This window comes from Oncorhynchus masou, chromosome 13 (genome assembly GCF_036934945.1).
Source record: "Oncorhynchus masou masou isolate Uvic2021 chromosome 13, UVic_Omas_1.1, whole genome shotgun sequence".
In the NCBI taxonomy this organism is placed as follows: Eukaryota; Metazoa; Chordata; class Actinopteri; order Salmoniformes; family Salmonidae; genus Oncorhynchus; species Oncorhynchus masou.
The window spans coordinates 81,645,017-81,670,122 of record NC_088224.1 but is presented as its reverse complement, the minus strand read 5'-3'; the positions used below and the strand labels follow the sequence as shown (position 1 = coordinate 81,670,122).

Below are 25,106 nucleotides of genomic sequence, written 5' to 3'. Positions count from 1 at the left end.
AACACTCCCTCTCATAAGAGACATTTAGACAACACTCCCTCTCATAAGATACATGTAGACAACACTCCCTCTCATAAGAGACATGAAAACAACACTCCCTCTGATAAGAGACATGTAGACAACACTCCCTCTCATAGTAGACATGTAGACAACACTCCCTCTCATAGTAGACATGAAGACAACACTCCCTCTCCCAGTAGACATGTAGACAACACTCCCTCTAACAGTAGACATGTAGACAACACTCCCTCTCATAAGAGACATGTAGACAACACTCCCTCTCATAAGAGACATGTAGACAACACTCCCTCTCATAAGAGACATGAAGACAAAACTCACTCTCACAGTAGACATGAAGACAACACTCTCTCTCACAGTAGACAACACTCTCTCTCACAGTAGACATGTAGACAACACTCACTCTCACAGTAGACATGAAGACAACACTCTCGCTCACAATAGACATGTAGACAACACTCTCTCTCACAGTAGACATGCAGACAACACTCCCTCTCATAGGAGACATGTAGACAACACTCCCTCTCATAAGAGACATGTAGACAACACTCTCTCTCCCAGTAGACATGTAGACAACACTCCCTCTCATAAGAGACATGTAGACAACACTCTCTCTCCCAGTAGACATGTAGACTACACTCCCTCTCCCAGTAGACATGGCGACAACACTCCCTCTCATAAGACAACACTCCTTCTCATATTAAACATGTAGACAACACTCTCTCTCATAGGAGACATGTAGACAACACTCTCTCATAGTAGACATGTAGACAACACTCCCTCTCATATTGAACATGAAGACAACACTCCCTCTCATAGTAGACAACACTCCCTCTCATAGAAGACATGTAGACCACACTCCCTCTCATAGTAGACATGAAGACAACACTCCCTCTCATAGTAGACATGTAGACAACACTCCCTCTCATATTGAACATTTGGACAACAGTACCTCTCATGGTAGACAACACTCCCTCTCATGGTAGACATGAAGAAAACACTCCCTCTCATAGTAGACATGTAGACAACACTCCCTCTCATAAGAGACATGTAGACAACACTCTCTCTCCCAGTAGACATGTAGACAACACTCCCTCTCCCAGTAGACATGGCGACAACACTCCCTCTCATAAGACAACACTCCTTCTCATATTAAACATGTAGACAACACTCTATCTCATAGGAGACATGTAGACAACACTCTCTCTCATAGTAGACATGTAGACAACACTCCCTCTCACAGTAGACATGTAGACAACACTCCCTCTCATATTGAACATGAAGACAACACTCCCTCTCATAGTAGACAACACTCCCTCTCATAGAAGACATGTAGACAACACTCTCTCTCATAGTAGACATGTAGACAACACTCCCTCTCATATTGAACATGAAGACAACACTCCCTCTCATAGTAGACAACACTCCCTCTCATAGAAGACATGTAGACAACACTCCCTCTCATAGTAGACATGAAGACAACACTCCCTCTCATAGTAGACATGTAGACAACACTCCCTCTCATAAGAGACATGTAGACAACACTCCCTCTCATAAGAGACATGTAGACAACACTCCCTCTCATATTGAACATGAAGACAACACTCCCTCTCATAGAAGACATGTAGACAACACTCCCTCTCATAGTAGACATGTAGACAACACTCCCTCTCATATTGAACATTTGGACAACACTACCTCTCATGGTAGACAACACTCCCTCTCATGGTAGACATGAAGAAAACACTCCCTCTCATAGTAGACATGTAGACAACAGTCCCTCTCATAGGATACATGTAGACAACACTCCCTCTGATAAGAGACATTTAGACAACACTCCTTCTCATAAGAGACATGTAGACAACACTCCCTCTCATAAGATACATGTAGACAACACTCCCTCTCATAAGAGACATGTAGACAACACTCCCTCTCATAGGATACATGTAGACAACACTCTCTCTCATAGGAGACATGTAGACAACACTCTCTCTCATAGAAGACATGTAGACAACACTCCCTCTCATAGTAGACATGTAGACAACACTCCCTCTCATAGGATACATGAAGACAACACTCTCTCTCATAGGAGACATGTAGACAACACTCTCTCTCATAGGAGACATGTAGACAACACTCTCTCTCATAGGATACATGTAGACAACACTCCCTCTCATAAGATACATGTAGACAACACTCCCTCTCATAAGATACATGTAGACAACACTCCCTCTCATAGGAAACATGTAGACAACACTCCCTCTCAAAAGATACATGTAGACAACACTCCCTCTCATATTGAACATGAAGACAACACTCCCTCTCATAGAAGACATGTAGACAACACTCCCTCTCATAGTAGACATGTAGACAACACTCCCTCTCATATTGAACATTTGGACAACACTACCTCTCATAGAAGACATGTAGACAACACTCCCTCTCATAGTAGACATGTAGACAACACTCCCTCTCATATTGAACATTTGGACAACACTACCTCTCATGGTAGACAGCACTCCCTCTCATGGTAGACATGAAGAAAACACTCCCTCTCATAGTAGACATGTAGACAACAGTCCCTCTCATAGGATACATGTAGACAACACTCCCTCTGATAAGAGACATTTAGACAACACTCCTTCTCATAAGAGACATGTAGACAACACTCCCTCTCATAAGATACATGTAGACAACACTCCCTCTCATAAGAGACATGTAGACAACACTCCCTCTCATAGGATACATGTAGACAACACTCTCTCTCATAGGAGACATGTAGACAACACTCTCTCTCATAGAAGACATGTAGACAACACTCCCTCTCATAGTAGACATGTAGACAACACTCCCTCTCATAGGATACATGAAGACAACACTCTCTCTCATAGGAGACATGTAGACAACACTCTCTCTCATAGGAGACATGTAGACAACACTCTCTCTCATAGGATACATGTAGACAACACTCCCTCTCATAAGATACATGTAGACAACACTCCCTCTCAAAAGATACATGTAGACAACACTCCCTCTCATAAGAGACATGTAGACAACACTCTCTCTCAAAAGATACATGTAGACAACACTCACCCTCTCATAAGAGACATGTAGACAACACGCCCTCTCATAAGAGACATGTAGACAACACTCCCTCTCATAAGAGACATGTAGACAACACTCCCTCTCATAGGAGACATGTAGACAACACTCCCTCTCATAGGAGACATGTAGACAACACTCCCTCTCATAGTAGACATTTAGACAACACTCCCTCTCATAGTAGGCATGTAGACAACACTCCCTCTCATACGAGACATGTAGACAACACTCCCTCTTATAAGAGACATGTAGACAACACTCCCTCTCATAAGAGACATTTAGACAACACTCCCTCTCATAAGATACATGTAGACAACACTCCCTCTCATAAGAGACATGAAAACAACACTCCCTCTGATAAGAGACATGTAGACAACACTCCCTCTCATAGTAGACATGTAGACAACACTCCCTCTCATAGTAGACATGAAGACAACACTCCCTCTCCCAGTAGACATGTAGACAACACTCCCTCTAACAGTAGACATGTAGACAACACTCCCTCTCATAAGAGACATGTAGACAACACTCCCTCTCATAAGAGACATGTAGACAACACTCCCTCTCATAAGAGACATGAAGACAAAACTCCCTCTCATATTAGGCATGTAGACAACACTCCCTCTCCCAGTAGACATGTAGACAACACTCCCTCTCCCAGTAGACATGTAGACAACACTCCCTCTGATAAGAGACATGAAGACAACACTCCCTCTCCCAGTAGACATGTAGACAACACTCCCTCTCATAGTAGACATGAAAACAACACTCCCTCTGATAAGAGACATGTAGACAACACTCCCTCTCCCAGTAGGCATGTAGACAACACTCCCTCTAATAGTAGACATGTAGACAACACTCCCTCTGATAAGAGACATGTAGACAACACTCCCTCTCCCAGTAGACATGTAGACAACACTCCCTCTCATAGTAGACATGAAAACAACACTCCCTCTGATAAGAGACATGTAGACAACACTCCCTCTCCCAGTAGGCATGTAGACAACACTCCCTCTCATAGTAGACATGAAAACAACACTCCCTCTGATAAGAGACATGTAGACAACACTCCCTCTCCCAGTAGACATGTAGACAACACTCCCTCTGCCAGTAGACATGTAGACAACACTCCCTCTCATAGGAGACATGAAGACAACACTCCCTCTCCCAGTAGACATGTAGACAACACTCCCTCTCCCAGGAGACATGTAGACAACACTGTCTCTCATAGTAGACATGTAGACAACACTCCCTCTCATAGTAGACATGAAGACAACACTCCCTCTGATAAGAGACATGTAGACAACACTCCCTCTCCCAGTAGACATGTAGACAACACTCCCTCTCATAGGAGACATGAAGACAACACTCCCTCTCATAGGAGACATGAAGACAACACTCCCTCTAATAGTAGACATGAGGACAACACTCCCTCTGATAAGAGACATGTAGACAACACTCCCTCTCCCAGTAGACATGTAGACAACACTCCCTCTCCCAGTAGACATGAGGACAACACTCCCTCTCGTAGGAGACATGAAGACAACACTCCCTCTCCAAGTAGACATGTAGACAACACTCCCTCTCCCAGTAGACATGTAGACAACACTCCCTCTCATAGTAGACATGAAGACAACACTCCCTCTCCCAGTAGACATGTAGACAACACTCCCTCTCACAGTAGACATGTAGACAACACTCCCTCTCATAGGAGACATGTAGACAACACTCCCTCTCACAGTAGACATGTAGACAACACTCCCTCTCATAAGAGACATGTAGACAACACTCCCTCTCATAGTAGACATGTAGACAACACTCCCTCTCATAAGACACATGTAGACAACACTCCCTATCATAGTAGACATGTAGATAACACTCCCTCTCATAAGATACATGTAGACAACACTCCCTCTCATAAGAGACATGTAGACAACACTCCCTCTCATATTAGGCATGTAGACAACACTCCATCTCATAAGAGACATGTAGACAACACTCCCTCTCATAAGAGAAATGTAGACAACACTCCCTCTGATAAGAGACATGTAGACAACACTCCCTCTCATAAGAAATATGTAGACAACACTCCCTCTCATAAGAGACATGTAGACAACACTCCCTCTCATAAGATACATGTAGACAACACTCCCTCTCATAAGAGACATGTAGACAACACTCCCTCTCATAGTAGACATGTAGATAACACTCCCTCTCACAAGATACATGTAGACAACACTCCCTCGAATAAGAGACATGTGGACAACACTCCCTCTCATAAGAGACATTTAGACAACACTCCTTCTCATAGGAGACATGTAGACAACACTCCCTCTCATAGTATGCATGTAGACAACACTCCCTCTCATAAGAGACATGTAGACAACACTCCCTCTCATAAGAGACATGTAGACAACACTCCCTCTCATAGTAGACATGAAGACAACACTCCCTCTCACAGTAGACATGTAGACAACACTCCCTCTCATAGTAGACATGTAGACAACACTCCCTCTCACAGTAGAAATGTAGACAACACTCCCTCTCGCAGTCGACAGGTATACAACACTCCCTCTCACAGTATACATGTTGACAACACTCCCTCTCACAGTAGACATGTAGACAACACTCCCTCTCATAGGAGACATGTAGACAACACTCCCTCTCATAAGATACATGTAAACAACACTCCCTCTCATAAGAGACATGTAGACAACACTCCCTCTCATAGTAGGCATGTAGACAACACTCCCTCTCATAAGAGACATGTAGACAACACTCCCTCTCATAAGAGACATGTAGACAACACTCCCTCTCATAGTAGACATGAAGACAACACTCCCTCTCACAGTAGACATGTAGACAACACTCCCTCTCATAGGATACATGTAGACAACACTCCCTCTCACAGTAGACATGTAGACAACACTCCTTCTCATAGTAGACATGTAGACAACACTCCCTCTCACAGTAGACATGTAGACCACACTCCCTCTCGCAGTAGACATGTAGACAACACTCCCTCTCATAAGAGACATGTAGACAACACTCCCTCTCATAGTAGACATTAAGACAACACTCCCTCTCACAGTAGACATGTAGACAACACTCCCTCTCATAGTAGACATGTAGACAACACTCCCTCTCATAGGATACATGTAGACAACACTCCCTCTCATAGGAGACATGTAGACAACACTCCCTCTCATAGTAGACATGTAGACAACACTCCCTCTCATAGGATACATGTAGACAACACTCCCTCTCATAGGAGACATGTAGACAACACTCCCTCTCATAGGAGACATGTAGACAACACTCCCTCTCATAGGATACATGTAGACAACACTCCCTCTCATAGGAGACATGTAGACAACACTCTCTCTCATAGGAGACATGTAGACAACACTCCCTCTAATAAGAGACATGTGGACAACACTCCCTCTCATAAGAGACATTTAGACAACACTCCTTCTCATAGGAGACATGTAGACAACACTCACTCTCATAAGATACATGTAAACAACACTCCCTCTCATAAGAGACATGTAGACAACACTCCCTCTCATAGTAGGCATGTAGACAACACTCCCTCTCATAAGAGACATGTAGACAACACTCCCTCTCATAAGAGACATGTAGACAACACTCCCTCTCATAGTAGACATGAAGACAACACTCCCTCTCACAGTAGACATGTAGACAACACTCCCTCTCATAGGATACATGTAGACAACACTCCCTCTCACAGTAGACATGTAGACAACACTCCCTCTCATACTAGACATGTAGACAACACTCCCTCTCACAGTAGACATGTAGACCACACTCCCTCTCGCAGTAGACATGTAGACAACACTCCCTCTCATAAGAGACATGTAGACAACACTCCCTCTCACAGTAGACATGTAGACAACACTCCCTCTCACAGTAGACATGTAGACAACACTCCCTCTCATAAGAGACATGTAGACAACACTCCCTCTCATAGGAGACATGTAGACAAAACTCCCTCTCACAGTAGACATGTAGACAACACTCCCTCTCATAAGAGACATGTAGACAACACTCCCTCTCATAAGAGACATGTAGACAACACTCCCTCTCATAGTAGGCATGTAGACAACACTCCCTCTCATAAGAGACATGTAGACAACACTCCCTCTCATAAGAGATATGTAGACAACACTCCCTCTCATAGTAGACATGAAGACAACACTCCCTCTCACAGTAGACGTGTAGACAACACTCCCTCTCATAGTAGACATGTAGACAACACTCCCTCTCATAGGATACATGTAGACAACACTCCCTCTCATAGGAGACATGTAGACAACACTCCCTCTCATAGTAGACATGTAGACAACACTCCCTCTCATAGGATACATGTAGACAACACTCCCTCTCATAGGAGACATGTAGACAACACTCCCTCTCATAGGAGACACGTAGACAACACTCTCTCTCATAGGAGACATGTAGACAACACTCCCTCTAATAAGAGACATGTGGACAACACTCCCTCTCATAGGATACATGTAGACAACACTCCCTCTCATAGGAGACATGTAGACAACACTCCCTCTCATAGTAGACATGTAGACAACACTCCCTCTCATAGGATACATGTAGACAACACTCCCTCTCATAGGAGACATGAAGACAACACTCCCTCTCATAAGAGACATGTAGACAACACTCCCTCTCATAAGAGACATGTAGACAACACTCCCTCTCATAGTAGACATGAAGACAACACTCCCTCTCACAGTAGACATGTAGACAACACTCCCTCTCATAGGATACATGTAGACAACACTCCCTCTCACAGTAGACATGTAGACAACACTCCCTCTCATAGTAGACATGTAGACAACACTCCCTCTCACAGTAGACATGTAGACCACACTCCCTCTCGCAGTAGACATGTAGACAACACTCCCTCTCATAAGAGACATGTAGACAACACTCCCTCTCACAGTAGACATGTAGACAACACTCCCTCTCACAGTAGACATGTAGACAACACTCCCTCTCATAAGAGACATGTAGACAACACTCCCTCTCATAAGATACATGTAAACAACACTCCCTCTCATAAGAGACATGTAGACAACACTCCCTCTCATAGTAGGCATGTAGACAACACTCCCTCTCATAAGAGACATGTAGACAACACTCCCTCTCATAAGAGACATGTAGACAACACTCCCTCTCATAGTAGACATGAAGACAACACTCCCTCTCACAGTAGACATGTAGACAACACTCCCTCTCATAGGATACATGTAGACAACACTCCCTCTCACAGTAGACATGTAGACAACACTCCTTCTCATAGTAGACATGTAGACAACACTCCCTCTCACAGTAGACATGTAGACCACACTCCCTCTCGCAGTAGACATGTAGACAACACTCCCTCTCATAAGAGACATGTAGACAACACTCCCTCTCATAGTAGACATTAAGACAACACTCCCTCTCACAGTAGACATGTAGACAACACTCCCTCTCATAGTAGACATGTAGACAACACTCCCTCTCATAGGATACATGTAGACAACACTCCCTCTCATAGGAGACATGTAGACAACACTCCCTCTCATAGTAGACATGTAGACAACACTCCCTCTCATAGGATACATGTAGACAACACTCCCTCTCATAGGAGACATGTAGACAACACTCCCTCTCATAGGAGACATGTAGACAACACTCCCTCTCATAGGATACATGTAGACAACACTCCCTCTCATAGGAGACATGTAGACAACACTCTCTCTCATAGGAGACATGTAGACAACACTCCCTCTAATAAGAGACATGTGGACAACACTCCCTCTCATAAGAGACATTTAGACAACACTCCTTCTCATAGGAGACATGTAGACAACACTCACTCTCATAAGATACATGTAAACAACACTCCCTCTCATAAGAGACATGTAGACAACACTCCCTCTCATAGTAGGCATGTAGACAACACTCCCTCTCATAAGAGACATGTAGACAACACTCCCTCTCATAAGAGACATGTAGACAACACTCCCTCTCATAGTAGACATGAAGACAACACTCCCTCTCACAGTAGACATGTAGACAACACTCCCTCTCATAGGATACATGTAGACAACACTCCCTCTCACAGTAGACATGTAGACAACACTCCCTCTCATACTAGACATGTAGACAACACTCCCTCTCACAGTAGACATGTAGACCACACTCCCTCTCGCAGTAGACATGTAGACAACACTCCCTCTCATAAGAGACATGTAGACAACACTCCCTCTCACAGTAGACATGTAGACAACACTCCCTCTCACAGTAGACATGTAGACAACACTCCCTCTCATAAGAGACATGTAGACAACACTCCCTCTCATAGGAGACATGTAGACAAAACTCCCTCTCACAGTAGACATGTAGACAACACTCCCTCTCATAAGAGACATGTAGACAACACTCCTCTCATAAGAGACATGTAGACAACACTCCCTCTCATAGTAGGCATGTAGACAACACTCCCTCTCATAAGAGACATGTAGACAACACTCCCTCTCATAAGAGATATGTAGACAACACTCCCTCTCATAGTAGACATGAAGACAACACTCCCTCTCACAGTAGACGTGTAGACAACACTCCCTCTCATAGTAGACATGTAGACAACACTCCCTCTCATAGGATACATGTAGACAACACTCCCTCTCATAGGAGACATGTAGACAACACTCCCTCTCATAGTAGACATGTAGACAACACTCCCTCTCATAGGATACATGTAGACAACACTCCCTCTCATAGGAGACATGTAGACAACACTCCCTCTCATAGGAGACACGTAGACAACACTCTCTCTCATAGGAGACATGTAGACAACACTCCCTCTAATAAGAGACATGTGGACAACACTCCCTCTCATAGGATACATGTAGACAACACTCCCTCTCATAGGAGACATGTAGACAACACTCCCTCTCATAGTAGACATGTAGACAACACTCCCTCTCATAGGATACATGTAGACAACACTCCCTCTCATAGGAGACATGAAGACAACACTCCCTCTCATAAGAGACATGTAGACAACACTCCCTCTCATAAGAGACATGTAGACAACACTCCCTCTCATAGTAGACATGAAGACAACACTCCCTCTCACAGTAGACATGTAGACAACACTCCCTCTCATAGGATACATGTAGACAACACTCCCTCTCACAGTAGACATGTAGACAACACTCCCTCTCATAGTAGACATGTAGACAACACTCCCTCTCACAGTAGACATGTAGACCACACTCCCTCTCGCAGTAGACATGTAGACAACACTCCCTCTCATAAGAGACATGTAGACAACACTCCCTCTCACAGTAGACATGTAGACAACACTCCCTCTCACAGTAGACATGTAGACAACACTCCCTCTCATAAGAGACATGTAGACAACACTCCCTCTCATAGGAGACATGTAGACAAAACTCCCTCTCACAGTAGACATGTAGACAACACTCCCTCTCATAAGAGACATGTAGACAACACTCCCTCTCATAAGAGACATGTAGACAACACTCCCTCTCATAGTAGGCATGTAGACAACACTCCCTCTCATAAGAGACATGTAGACAACACTCCCTCTCATAAGAGATATGTAGACAACACTCCCTCTCATAGTAGACATGAAGACAACACTCCCTCTCACAGTAGACGTGTAGACAACACTCCCTCTCATAGTAGACATGTAGACAACACTCCCTCTCATAGGATACATGTAGACAACACTCCCTCTCATAGGAGACATGTAGACAACACTCCCTCTCATAGTAGACATGTAGACAACACTCCCTCTCATAGGATACATGTAGACAACACTCCCTCTCATAGGAGACATGTAGACAACACTCCCTCTCATAGGAGACACGTAGACAACACTCTCTCTCATAGGAGACATGTAGACAACACTCCCTCTAATAAGAGACATGTGGACAACACTCCCTCTCATAAGAGACATTTAGACAACACTCCTTCTCATAGGAGACATGTAGACAACACTCTCTCTCATAGGAGACATGTAGACAACACTCCCTCTCATAAGAGACATGTAGACAACACTCCCTCTCATAAGATAAATGTAGACAACACTCATTCTCATAAGAGACATGTAGACAACACTCCCTCTCATAGTAGACATGACGACAACACTCCCTCTCATAGTTGACATGTAGACAACACTCCCTCTCATAGTAGACATTTAGACAACACTCCATCTCATAGTAGGCATGTAGACAACACTCCCTCTCATAAGAGACATGTAGACAACACTCCCTCTCATAAGATACATGTAGACAACACTCCCTCTCATAGGAGACATGTAGACAACACTCCCTCTCATAGGAGACATGTAGACAACACTCCCTCTCATAGGAGACATGTAGACAACACTCCCTCTCATAGGAGACATGTAGACAACACTCCCTCTCATAGGAGACATGTAGACAACACTCTCTCTCATAGGATACATGTAGACAACACTCTCATAGGAGACATGTAGACAACACTCTCTCTCATAGGATACATGTAGACAACACTCTCTCTCATAAGAGACATGTAGACAACACTCCCTCTCATAGGAGACATGTAGACAACACTCCCTCTCATAAGATGCATGTAGACAACACTCCCTCTCATAAGAGACATGTAGACAACACTCCCTCTCATAAGAGACATGTAGACAACACTCCCTCTCATAGTAGACATGTAGACAACACTCCCTCTCATAAGATACATGTAGACAACACTCCCTCTCATAAGAGACATGTAGACAACATTCCCTCTCATAGTAGACATGAAGACAACACTCCCTCTCATAGTAGACATGTAGACAACACTCCTTCTCATAGGAGACATGTATTCTTACCTTCCAGCACTGCTGACAGTCTCTCCACCTCTCTGGTAAGCCACTGAGAACAGAGAGACAGAGAAAGGTACAGACATGAACACCATAATCACAATCGTCATCAGAGTAACAGGCTTATCAAAACACAATAACATGGACTGTGTTTGTCTCTCCTGTAAGCCTGTGTTTGTATGTGTGCAGTGTGTGATATTTTTGACAGTGTGTGTTTATGTGTATGTGTTTACGCATGTATGTGTGTGTACTACATCCCGTGTGTAGCTGGGTGGAGACTGAGTCACTGCGACAGGGTATGTGTGTAAGAGGATTAGGGCGCTGCACAGTGCTTTGGTCTCCTGGCAGGCCTGGCGTGTGTTTGAAGCTCTGCGCGCAGGAAGTTGGACTCTTTCATGGAGCTTTAAGCTGCCGGTGTGAAGGAGAGATAAACTCAAACTTTAATTACAAACTCTTCTATGAGGAAAGGTTTAGAGCCTAATTGGCATCGGTTTAAGGGCTTCATTGGCATCGGAAACACATGTTTACATTGCCAAAGCAAGTTAAATAGATTATAAACAAAAGTGAAATAGAAAATGAACAGTAAATATTACACTCACAAAAGTTCCAAAATAATATAATAAAGACATTTCAAATGTCATATTATGTGCAAATAGTTCAAGTACAAAAGGGAAAATAAAGAACATTGTTGTATTTACAAAGGTGTTTGTTCTTCACTGGTTGCCCTTTTCTTGTGGCAACAGGTCAAAAATGTTGCTGTTGTGATGGAACACTGTGGTATTTCACCCAGTAGATATGTGAGTTTATTGAAATTGGATTTGTTTTTGAATTCTTTGTGGATCTGTCTCATCTGAGGGAAATATGTGTCTCTAATATGGTCATAGATTTTGCAGGAGGTTAGGAAGTGCAGCTCTGTTTCCACATAGTTTTGTGGGCAGTGTGCACATAGCCTGTTTTCTCTTGAGAGCCAAGTCTGCCTACGGTGGCCTTTCTCAATAGCAAGGCTATGCTCACTGAGTCTGTACATAGTCAAAGATTTCCTCAATCTTGGGTCAGTCACAGTGGTCAGGTATTCTGCTATTGTGTACTCTCTGTTTAGGGCCAAATAGCATTTTGTTTGCTCAGTTTTATATCAAGTAATTCTCTTTTTGTTTTGTCATGATTTGGATGGGTCTAATTGTGTTGTTGTCTTGGGGCGCTGTGGGGTGTGTTTGTGAACAGAGCCCCAGGACCAGCTTGCTTCGGGGGCTCTTCTCCAGGTTCATTTCTCTCTAGGTGATGGCTTTGTTATGGAATTTTGGGGAATTGCTTCATTTTAGGAAGCAAGGATTTGGATAATTAGGATTTTGATAATTAGCGGGTATCGGCCTAATTCTGCTCTGCATGCATTATTTTGTGTTTTGCGTTGTACATGGGGGATATTTTTGCAGAATTCTGCATGCAGAGTCTCAAATTGGTGTTTTCCCATTTTGTGAATTATTGGTTGGTGAGCAGACCCCAGACCTCACAACCATAAAGGACAATAGGTTCTATATGATTCAAATATTTTTTTGCCATTTCATGTCATGGAAGGCCCTTCTTGCCTTGTCTCTCAGATCGTTCACAGCTTTGTGTAAGTTACCTGTGGCACTGATCTTCAGGCCGAGGTACAGTATGTGTAGTTTTTTGTGTGCTCTAGGGCTACAGTGTCTAGATGGAATTTGTATTTGTGGTCCTGGAAAAATGGACTATTTTTGAAAACCATTAGTTTTGTTTTACTGAGATTCACTGTCAGGGCCCAGGTCTGACAGAATCTGTGCAGAAGATCTAGGTGCTGATGTAGGTCCTCCTTGGTTGGGGACAGAAGCACCAAATCATCAGCAAACAGTAGACATTTGACTTCAGATTTTAGTAGGGTGAGTCCAGGTGCTGCAAACTGTTCTACTGCCCTTGCCAATTTATTGATATATATGTTGAAGAGGGTGGGGATTAAGCTGCATCCCTGTCTCAACCCACGGCCCTATAAAAACAAATGTGTGTGTTTTTTGCCAATTTTAACCACACACTTTGTGTACATGGATTTTATAAGGTTGTATGTTTTCCCCCACCACCTTCCATCAATTTGTATAGCAGACCCTCATGCCAAATTATTCATAATCTTTTTTGAAATGGTTTGTTTGGTTTGTTTGTTTGTCAATTAGGGGTCAGTACATGGTCTGTCATATGGTAATTTGGTTTAAAAAAAAGCCAATTTGACATTTGCTCAGTACATTGTTTTCGCTGAGGAAATGTACTTATCTGCTGTTAATGATAATGCAGAGGATTTTCCCAAGGTTGCTGTTGACGCATATTTCCCAGTAGTTGTTGTGGTCAAATTTGTCTCCACTTTGTGTATTCGGGTGATCAGTCCTTGGTTCCAAATATTGGGGAAGATGCCAGAGCTGAGGATGATGACAAAGAGTTTTGGTATAGCCAATTGGACTTTGTGGTCTGTATATTCTATCATTTAATTTAGGATACCATCAACCCCACCGGCCTTTTTGGGTTGGAAGGTTTGTATTTTGTTCTGTAGTTCATTCAATGTAATTGGAAAATCCACTGGGTTCTGGTAGTCTTTAATAGTGTTGTCTAAGATATGTATTTCATGTACAGTGGTTCCTCCTTTAAAAGTTGCGTCATACTGTGGCACGTCATTTAATTCTCAGCCATTTTTTCTCTTACTGCAAGTTGTTGCTAGTTTGACCACCAGAGGGCATCTTTAAGAAGCATTTAATATTATTCCATATTGGCAATACCAGAGAATTTATAACTTTTTTTGTAATAACATAATATATGGGACTGATTTTAAGAAATGTGGCTTAATTAATTAAATTAATATTATGGTGTTTCTATTCAGAGAAAAATGAAAAATGAAACGCTCAGGGGGTTTGGGAATAAATATCACTGATTTCAGAAATATCGGAGCAAAGTTGTCTAATGAAGGCAAACTATTTAGAATCCTCCAATCCTGTAGTCTACTCCCAACCGTCATGTTGTACATCGCCATATTTTCCATCCTAACCGAAACCCTGAGGGTTTCGTTTTTCATAGAATAGAATCACCATAATATTATTCTAACTAAGCAAGTACCAGTCAAAGGTTTGGACACACCTACTCATTCCAGGATTTTTATTTGTACTATTCTCTACATTGTCGATTAATAGTGAAGACATCACAACTATGAAATAACACCAGTCTCCTGCGTTCCCTGCATTCGGTAGTACAGACATGGCCTGCTCTTCCTTATAATTATAATTCTTAGGGATAGGGTCTATTGATCTGAATTGCTGCCTGTTACTCAGGCCCAGAAGCCAGGATATGCATATAATTGGTAGCATTGGACAGAAAACACTTTGAAGTTTGTATAAATGTTAAAATAATGTATGAGACTATAACACAATTGATACGGCAGGCATAAATCCAAAGAAAAAACAACCAGAATCTTTATTTTTTTGACGTCCCAGATTGTAATGGAAAGCTATGGGTCCTATGTAATTCCAGCTCCCAGATTGCAATTCCTATGGCTTCCACTAGAGGTCAACAGTCTTTGTTCATTGTTTTAGGCTTGTTTCTCCAAAAACTAGGAAGAATTTGGAATTTTGGTACAAAGAGTCCCAGTGGAAAATCACAATCGTTTGTCTCTACGTTAACGAACATATTCCTCTCAATTGTAAATTTTATGCTTGACTTGTTATGACGTTATAACAACATACATTTGCTTCCCCGTAATGTTCCGTCACCATCTTTGCTGAAGTCACCGGGGACATGTGGCCTGCGTCAAATTCGTCATTTGAACCACTCAATATGATTGGTCATATAAAAACCTTGGAACCCTAATGCATAATGAGTGCTCTAACTCCGCCTTGTGGTGGTCTGGAGTAATGAAGCTGTGACACTGGGTACCTCTAAGTCCGCGGTGTAAGCTCACAACTTTTGAAGGAGGAACCACTGTATATGTTTTTGACTGTTTGTTCTTCATCTCCGTTTTGGATAGATGACTCTTTTTGTTGCTGTTTGTTTTCCAATTTTCCCAGAAGTGGTTAGATTCTACGGATTCTTCAAATACATTGAGCTGATTTCTGATGTGCTCTTCTTTTTCCGGAGAGTATTTCTGTATTGTTTTAGTGATTCACCATAGTGAAGGCGTAGGCTCAGGTTTTCTGGGTCTCTATGTTTTTGTTTGGATAGGTTTCTCAATGTCTTTCTTAGGTTTTTGCATTTTATCAAACCATTTTTCATTGTTGTTCATTTTCTTTGGTTATCCGCTTGATATTTATAGATTTGATAAGAAAGCTGAGAGGTCAAATATATTGTTTAGGTCTTCTACTGTCAAGTTTACACCTTCACTATTAAAGCGAAACCTTTTGTCCAGGAAATTGTCTAGAAGGGATTGCATTTATTGTGGCCTAATTGTTTTTGGTAGATTTCCACACAATTTTCCTTCCATCTATAGCATTTCTTAATATCATTCAGTACCTTTGGTTTTGATGCCTCATGATTGAGCATAGCTCTGTTCAACTAGAGTGTGATTTTGCAGTGATCTGATGTGATCAGAAGTGTCAGTGGACTGACTGTGAAAGCTCTAAGAGACTCTGGGTTGAGGTCAGTGATAAAGTAGTCTACAGTACTATTGCCAAGAGAAGAACTATAGATGTACCTACCATAGGAGTTCCCTCGAAGCCTACTATTGACAATGTACATACCCAGCATTCCGATAGAGCTGCAGAAGTTGTGACCCGTTTTTGTTGGTTATGTTGTCATAGTTGTGTCTAGGGGGGCATATGGGAGAGGGAATGCTGTCACCTCCAGTTAGGTGTTTTTCACCCTGTGTGCTGAGGGTGTCGGGTTCTAGAACGAAAGCATTCAGGACTTCCATGACGCAAAATGTAACGGCTCTCAAATTGACATCTAACAGAAGATTAACACTGACAAGATCCTGCCTTTACATTCAGTGCCAAGGCAGCTTCTAGGATTACGAACATAAAGAAGCAGCAACTCTAACCTCATGCATTAACCTCTAACCTCATGCAACTGGCCCAGAAATAACCAGCTGACTAAATAGGTTTCATTAACCAAAAACAAGATTGCAGCATTAAAAGTAACCTCATGCAAGAAAAGGTGGATCCAACCAAGAAAGGAGAAAAGGTAACCAGCCCCGTGGTGACTAAATACGGGAGGAGAAAAGGTTTCACCAAGCCCCGTGGTGACGAGGAGGAGAAAAGGTGTGATCCCACCAAGCCCCGTGGCTGACGAGGAGGAGAAAAGGTGTGATCCAAAAGCCCCGTGGCTGACAAGGATTGCAGCATGAGGAGGAGAAAAGGTGTGAAAAGCCCCGTGGTGATGTAGGTGTGATCCCACCAAGCCCCGTGGTGACGAGGAGGAGAAAAGGTGTGATCCCACCAAGCCCCGTGGTGACGAGGAGGAGAAAAGGTGTGATCCCACCAAGCCCCGTGGTGACGAGGAGGAGATAAGGTGTGATCCAATCAAGCACCCGTGGTGACGAGGAGGAGAAAAGGTGTGATCCCACCAAGCCACGTGACTGACGAGAAGGAGCAAAACAACTCTCACAGTTTAAATAAAGACTCTGCTCTGCACAGATGGGAATAGTCACCACAACCACAAGATTCACATAACTCCCCCTCTCGCTCTCTTCTTCTCTCTTTTCTTCTCTCCCTCTCTTTCTGATTTACACGGATTGGCACAGGTGTATATATATATATATATATATATATATAGAGAGAGAGAGAGGGGGTCCAGTTGCTAGGTCCACGAACACAAATTCCATCTAGATACTGTTGCCCTAGAACACACAAAAAACTATACATATCTGTGGCACTGATGTTTAGGCTGAGTTAACTTAACACAAAGCTGTGAATGAGCTGACAGACAAGGCAAGAAGGGCCTTCTATGTCATCAAAAGGAACATGACATTTAAAATACCAATTAGGATCTGGCTAAAAATACTTGAATCACTTATACAACCCATTGCCCCTCATGGTTGTGAGGTCTGGGGTCTGCTCACCAACCAAGAATTCACAAAATGGGACAAACACCAAATTGAGACTCTGCATGCAGAATATCCTCTGTGTACAACATAAACAAACCAAATAATGCAAGCAGAGCAGAATTAGGCCGATAACAGCTAATTATCCAAATCCAGAAAAGAGCTGTTAAATTCTACAACCACCTAAAAGGAAGCGATTCCATAACAAAGCAATCACCTACAGAGAAATTAGCCCAGAGAAGAGCCCCCTAAGCAAGCTGGTCCTGGGGCTCTGTTCACAAACACAAACAGATGCCACAGAGCCTCAGGACAGCAACACAATTAGACTAAACCAAATCATGAGAAATAATTTACAAAAATAATTCACAGAAAAACTGAGCAAACTAGAATGCTATTTGGCGCTAAACAGAGAGTACACAGTAGCAGAATACCTAACCCACTGTGACTGACACAAACTTAAGGAAAGCTTTGACTATGTACAGACTCAATGAGTATAGCATTGCTATTGTGAAAGGCCACCGTAGGCAGATCTGGCTCTCAAGAGAAGACAGGTTATGTGCTCACTGTCCACAAAATGAGGTGGAAACTGAGCTGCACTTCTTAACCTCCTGCCAAATGTATGACCATATTAGAGATATATTTCCCTCAGATTACACAAACCCACAAAGAATTCCCACAATGAATAGCTATTGGGTGATATACCACATTGTGCCATCACAGCAGCAATATTTGTGACCTGTTGCCACAAGAAAAGGCAACCTGTGAAGAACACCATTGTAAATACAACCCATATTTATGTTGATTTATTTTCCATTTTGTACTTTAACTATTTGCACTTAATATGACATTTGAAATGTCTTTATTATTTTGGAACTTTTGTGAGTGTAATGTTTACTGTTACTTTTGATTGTTTACTTAACTTTTGTTAATTATCTACTTCACTTGCTTTGACAATGTTAACATATGTTTCCCATGCCAATAAAGCCCTTAAATTGAATTGAACAGAGAGAGATGGGCCTCCACATCATCACACCGTGTCCACAGCTCTCTCTGATTGGTCCATGTCACTGACCATGTGTCATCATCCTAAATCCTATCAGAGGCAGAGAGGCGGGCAGCAGCAGCCCTTTGATCAAGTCCCAGCCAGTTTTAACAGCTTCTACGGCACGGCTCGCTCCTCTTTCAGCGTTTACCTCTGAACGCATTACCTACACCACTTTGTAGAACCATAAACCCCACTGCTCCCTTTCTGGTGGCTGTGTACTTTTAACCAAAGAGTGTATCTTCTGACTGACTAGAATGACAACTGGGCCTGTTCAGGCCAGCTGTGTGTAACTCAGTGAGTGCAGTCTTGCATTGAAAGGTGGATAAATTGACAGTTATGAGATTTTATAGAGAACGTGCAATGGAATTGAGTCAAGGATTATCAAAAGTTCGTACCTGTAGGAGTGAAGGTAAAAGATGGCACTGTTGGTCCAAGCAGAGGCCCACGAAAGGGAACGAGAGAGAAAAACACCATTAATATAACATAACATAGAAACACATATATTTCTCTTGAATCCAATGAGCAACACACAACCGGGTTCTCTTTACTCAACACACAACAGGTTCTCTTTACTCAACACACAACAGGGTTCTCTTTACTCAACACACAACAGGGTTCTCTTTACTCAACACACAACAGGGTTCTCTTTACTCAACACACAACAGGGTTCTCTTTACTCAACACACAACAGGGTTCTCTTTACTCAACACACAACAGGGTTCTCTTTACTCAACACACAACAGGGTTCTCTTTACTCAACACACAACAGGGTTCTCTTTACTCAACACACAACAGGGCTCTCTTTACTCAACACACAACAGGGTTCTCTTTACTCAACACACAACAGGGTTCTCTTTACTCAACACACAACAGGGTTCTCTTTACTCAACACACAACAGGGCTCTCTTTACTCAACACACAACAGGGTTCTCTTTACTCAACACACAACAGGGTTCTCTTTACTCAACACACAACAGGGTTCTCTTTACTCAACACACAACAGGGCTCTCTTTACTCAACACACAACAGGGTTCTCTTTACTCAACACACAACAGGGTTCTCTTTACTCCACGCTGTTAAAATGAAGTGCTTTGTGACACCAGGACCAGTGGCAACTATGCTGCCACCAAATTCAAGGAGATAAAACCTTAACTTTACTAGAGTGCTGAAACACATCATCCTGAGGATGATTGAAACATGACACTGTGTTATAACACCACTTAATCATTTATTTATGCATCTGATCCTTTGCCAGTTTAACCCATTTTGAGAGACATTGTTGAGCACAGTGCTCAATTCACCAGCATTAACTGGTGGTGTTACAGCCAACATTGCAGGATACTGTGTTTCCCTCTACTATTAAGAGTCGTGGGAATGGGTGGTAAAATAATCATACAATCTAAAAATGTTGAATTACCCACAATCCTCTAAAAACAGAGCCATTGTGGCAAGATAGGAGATTGCAATGAGATAAAAACCAGACTTCAAATGAGTTCAATCACTTGATTTTCTCTATAGTTGGTTATCCTCTTGTAAAATATACCTACATTTTAAGAAACAGATTCAGTCCTATTGATCCTTAATGTTTGGAGATAAAATCATTGAATCATTGAATACATTTGTATTAAGTACATCTTGGTGGTTTTTTGAGTCTATTTCAATTCACCCAAGATTTTCTTTTTTTACAGTGTGTCTGTGTGGTTTAGTGTGTAAAATTCAAATGAAATGTGTCATCTTACTGCCCCAGAAGTCCAACTTTCACTCCTCTGTTTCCTCCTGTTTCTAATCTGTCTAAACAAATCAGTGCCTTCAGAAAGTATTCACACCACTTGATTTCTTATATTTTAACAAATTAATTCAAAATGAAAAGCTGAAAGTCAATAACAGTCAATAAGTACTCAACCCCTTTGTTATGACAGACCTAGATTTCAGAAGTAAAACATGTTGAATGACCTTATCTATCTACTCGACACATAAAATGATCTGTCAGGTCCCTCAGCCCAACAGCGAATTTCAAACACGGATTCAACCACAAAGACCAGGGAGATTTTTCAATGTCTCACAAAGAACGTCACCTATTGGCCGATGGGTAAAAATAAAAAAGCAGACATTGAATCTCCCTTTGAGCATTGTAAAGTTAGTAATTACATTTTGGATGGTGTATCAATACACCAGTCACTACGAAGATACAGGTGTCTTTCCTAACTCCTTTAGCAGAGAGGAAGGAAACCACTCAGGGATTTCCCCATGAGGCCAATGGGGACCTTAAACGTTTATTGACTGTGATAGAGAACTGAGGATGGATCAACAACATTGTCGTTACTCCACAATACTAACGTAATTGACAGAGTGAAAAGAAGGAGGCCTGTACAGAATAAACACATTGAAAACATGCATCCTGTTTGTAACAAGGCACTAAAGTGAACCCACAAAAAATGTGGCAAAGAAATTAGCTTTTTGTCCTGAATACAAAGTGTTATGTTTGCGGCAAATCCAAACAACAAATTGATGAGTACGACTCTCCACATTATTTTCAAACATAGGACATGTTAAGGACTGGGGAGTTTTTTAGGATAAAGCAATGTAACTGAATGGAGCTAAGCGTTAAATAATGTGTTTTCACTTTATCATTAAAGGGTATTTTGTGTAGATGGGTGAGAAATGTTTTATCCATTTTGAATTCAGGCTGTTGTCAAGGGGTATGAATACTTTCTGAAGGTGCTGTAGCTATCACTGAGGTACAGCTGTCCTCACCTCTTCATCTCCTTTTATTTATGTAAACACAACCTTTAATGCTACAATTATTCCCTCTTGTTTGGATTCCTGCTCTGCTCTCCTTGAAGCTCAGAGCAGCTGAACAGATTGGTCTATTTGGGAGGTTTAACCTGTCTGTGGTTCAGCTTTGAAGAGGAGAGAGATTGACACTTGACATGTGAGGTGCTCGGTGAGAAATATTAACGTGATTGAAAAACAATCAAATTACCACAATGAGATGAGACTGTCAGAGACAGCTTATTCACTGGCTGGACGAGACATCATATCACACAGGCTCACGCACACACACACACACACACACACGCATGCACGAACAAACAAACACAGGCGCACGCACACAAATACACGCGCACGCACACAGACACACACAGACCGCACGGACACATCGACCGCACGAGACCACAAGGACACACAGACACACAGACGCACGGACACACAGACCGCACGAGACCACAAGGACACACAGACACACAGACGCACGGACACACAGACACACAGACGCACGGACACATCGACCGCACAAGACCACAAGGACACACAGACACACACAGACGCACGGACACATCGACCGCACGAGGCCACAAGGACACACAGACACACAGACGCACGGACACACAGACCGCACGAGACCACAAGGACACACAGACACACACAGACGCACGGACACATCGACCGCACGAGACCACAAGGACACACAGACACACAGACGCACGGACACACAGACCGCACGAGACCACAAGGACACACAGACACACAGACACATACGGACACACGGACACTCTGTCTCCTCCTACAGCTCCAGTTCAACCCACTTCACACTGAGTCCAGCTTGTTGCTTCATGTGGTTGCAATTATACTCTTCTTCTCTCAAAACATTCTTGGTTACCACTTCCAACAAACACCATGACCTCTTGTGGTTTTAAATAGCAGAAATAGGGGGTTGAGAAAGAGAGAGAGAGCGAGAGAGAGAGAAATAGAGAGAGAGAGACAGAGAGAGACAGAGAGAGAGAGAGAGACTGTGAGAGACAGAGAGAGAGAGAGAGAGAAAGAGAAAAATAGAGAGAGAGAGAGGGGGAGGGGGAGAGAGAGAGAGAGAGTGAGAGACAGAGAGATAGAGAGAGAGAAAGAGAAAATAGAGAGAGAGAGAGAGAGAGAGAGAGAGAGAGAGAGAGAGAGAGAGAGAGAGAGAGAGAGAGAGAGAGAGAGAGAGAGAGAGAGAGAGAGAGAGAGATTTGTCTACTGTGCTCAGAGAGTTAGAGTTAATGTGAGGAAACACTGACTCACTGCTCAGCTCCTCTGGAAGAAAAGGAAGGGGTCCTTAATGGTCTCTGGAGCCAACCTCAGCTTCTACACTAGCCTCTCTCTCTCCAGCCTCCGAGCAGATAACTGTACTCACAAAGTCTTCAGAGGTCCTACTGATTGGCCACAAGTTCCGCCCTTTGATTTCAGCACCCCGAAAAAGCACATCTTTATCTTTATATATATATCATATCTTTATCTAGCATAAATATATCTTTATATTCTAATGTTACCCAAGACCTTCATAAACACAACAAAATTATAATTTTTCCGAAAATATATACTAAATATATGTACTAAGCTGTTGGAATGTTGCAGTCAGAATGACTTCTGATTGGCTCAAATTGGGGTCCCTTGAGGATTTTCTCTAGTGTTAAAAACCTTGTATGTGGGCATAGCATGTGGGCATGGCTTCATTTTGAACATACCACATAAGCCTTTTCCATGAAGACCAACCCTGTGATTTTAGCATCTGTCTAACCATAGCAACACAGATGAGAGTTTAAAGCACACTTACATGCAATGCAGTCAACCTTCAAGATGTACACTGTCAATTCTACAGTCTATAGAGATATCAAAGTCCACTGTGTTCACTATAAAACAACATTCATGTTCAACCATGATAGAGCTCTGAGGGACCATGGGTGGAAACTGAGGCTTTTCCAAAGCAATGATAGGTGTTGTAGGTTCATCCAGGTTTCTCTCTCTTTCCCATGACTCACAATAGGCAATATGCCAGAGGTGGATTCAGACCTAAGCCACTATATTGTTTGTGTCTCCAGGTTGAATGGTGTACCTCTCCTGACCCTGGCACTCAGCAGCGTACCTGAGCCCAGCAGAAGGAGGTAGGGGTATGGGGAGGGCATGGGGAGGGCAGGGAGGCAGCAGCTGCAACGCCTACAGCCGCATATTAAACCAGGCAGCACAGGAAAGAGTTGCACAGAAAGCCTAATAGCACTCCTTCATACTCCGTAAACTACTGTGGGTAGAGGTTGGGCATGTACTGAACCCTGTCACATCGGATCCAGTCAGGTAAACTCCTTGCAGTTAGGTAGGCCGTGTCCACTACTAGAGAGAACATAGAACCTGGTACTGACAGAGAGTGAAAAACACAATATGGTAAGGAATCTTATGCAACAGTATGACACAATGTTTCAAACTCTCATTTGCATCATAGGCTTTCACTCAAAACTATTCCAAAAGTATACTTCAAGCTAGAGAAATGTTAGTTTCTCCTTGATTCATGCTCATCATAGCAAGTTGTTCTGTCTTTCCAGACACATTCAGGTGGGAACAGCAAACAGAAACTGGTGGGACCGGAAGACACTCTTCAAAAGAAGAACTACACACAAAAACACCCTGACAGGATCAGAGAGGGAAATATGAAACAGAATAGAAAGACACCACTGCAGGAGACAGATCCATTTTTCAGCTGCAGATGTTCAAGGGCTTTTAACTTTCTCAAAGTACTAGGGACCATTTTCAGACGGTAGACCTCACCTCAAGTCAAACGATACAGCATGACGCAAGACTGTCATGTAAGAGGAGGGATTGTTGAGGGAATGGAGGGATTGTTGAGGGGATGGAGGGATTGTTGAGGGGAGGGATTGTTGAGGGGATGGATGGATTGTTGAGGGGATGGATGGATTGTTGAGGGGATGGAGGGATTGTTGAGGGGATGGAGGGATTGTTGAGGGGATGGAGGGATTGTTGAGGGGATGGAGGGATTGTTGAGGGGATGGAGGGATTGTTGAGGGGATGGAGGGATTGTTGAGGGGATGGAGGGATTGTTGAGGGGATGGAGGGATTGTTGAGGGGATGGAGGGATTGTTGAGGGGATGGATGGATTGTTGAGGGATGGATGGATTGTTGAGGGATGGATGGGATTGTTGAGGGGATGGATGGATTGTTGAGGGGATGGATGGGATTGT

The 25,106-nt window shown here is 42.8% G+C and overlaps 1 protein-coding gene across 1 annotated transcript in view; it reads right to left on the bottom strand.

Annotated features, from left to right (window-relative positions):
* LOC135553133 (roundabout homolog 1-like) overlaps positions 1 to 25,106 on the bottom strand; it is a 331,155-nt gene that overhangs the window by 36,694 nt on the left and 269,355 nt on the right. Inside the window, exons 19-20 of the mRNA XM_064985272.1 lie at positions 19,497 to 19,523; positions 12,044 to 12,086 (exon numbers count right to left, since the gene is read on the bottom strand). Of these exons, the coding sequence (XP_064841344.1) occupies positions 12,044 to 12,086; positions 19,497 to 19,523 (70 nt within the window). The remainder of the gene's footprint in view (positions 1 to 12,043; positions 12,087 to 19,496; positions 19,524 to 25,106) is intronic.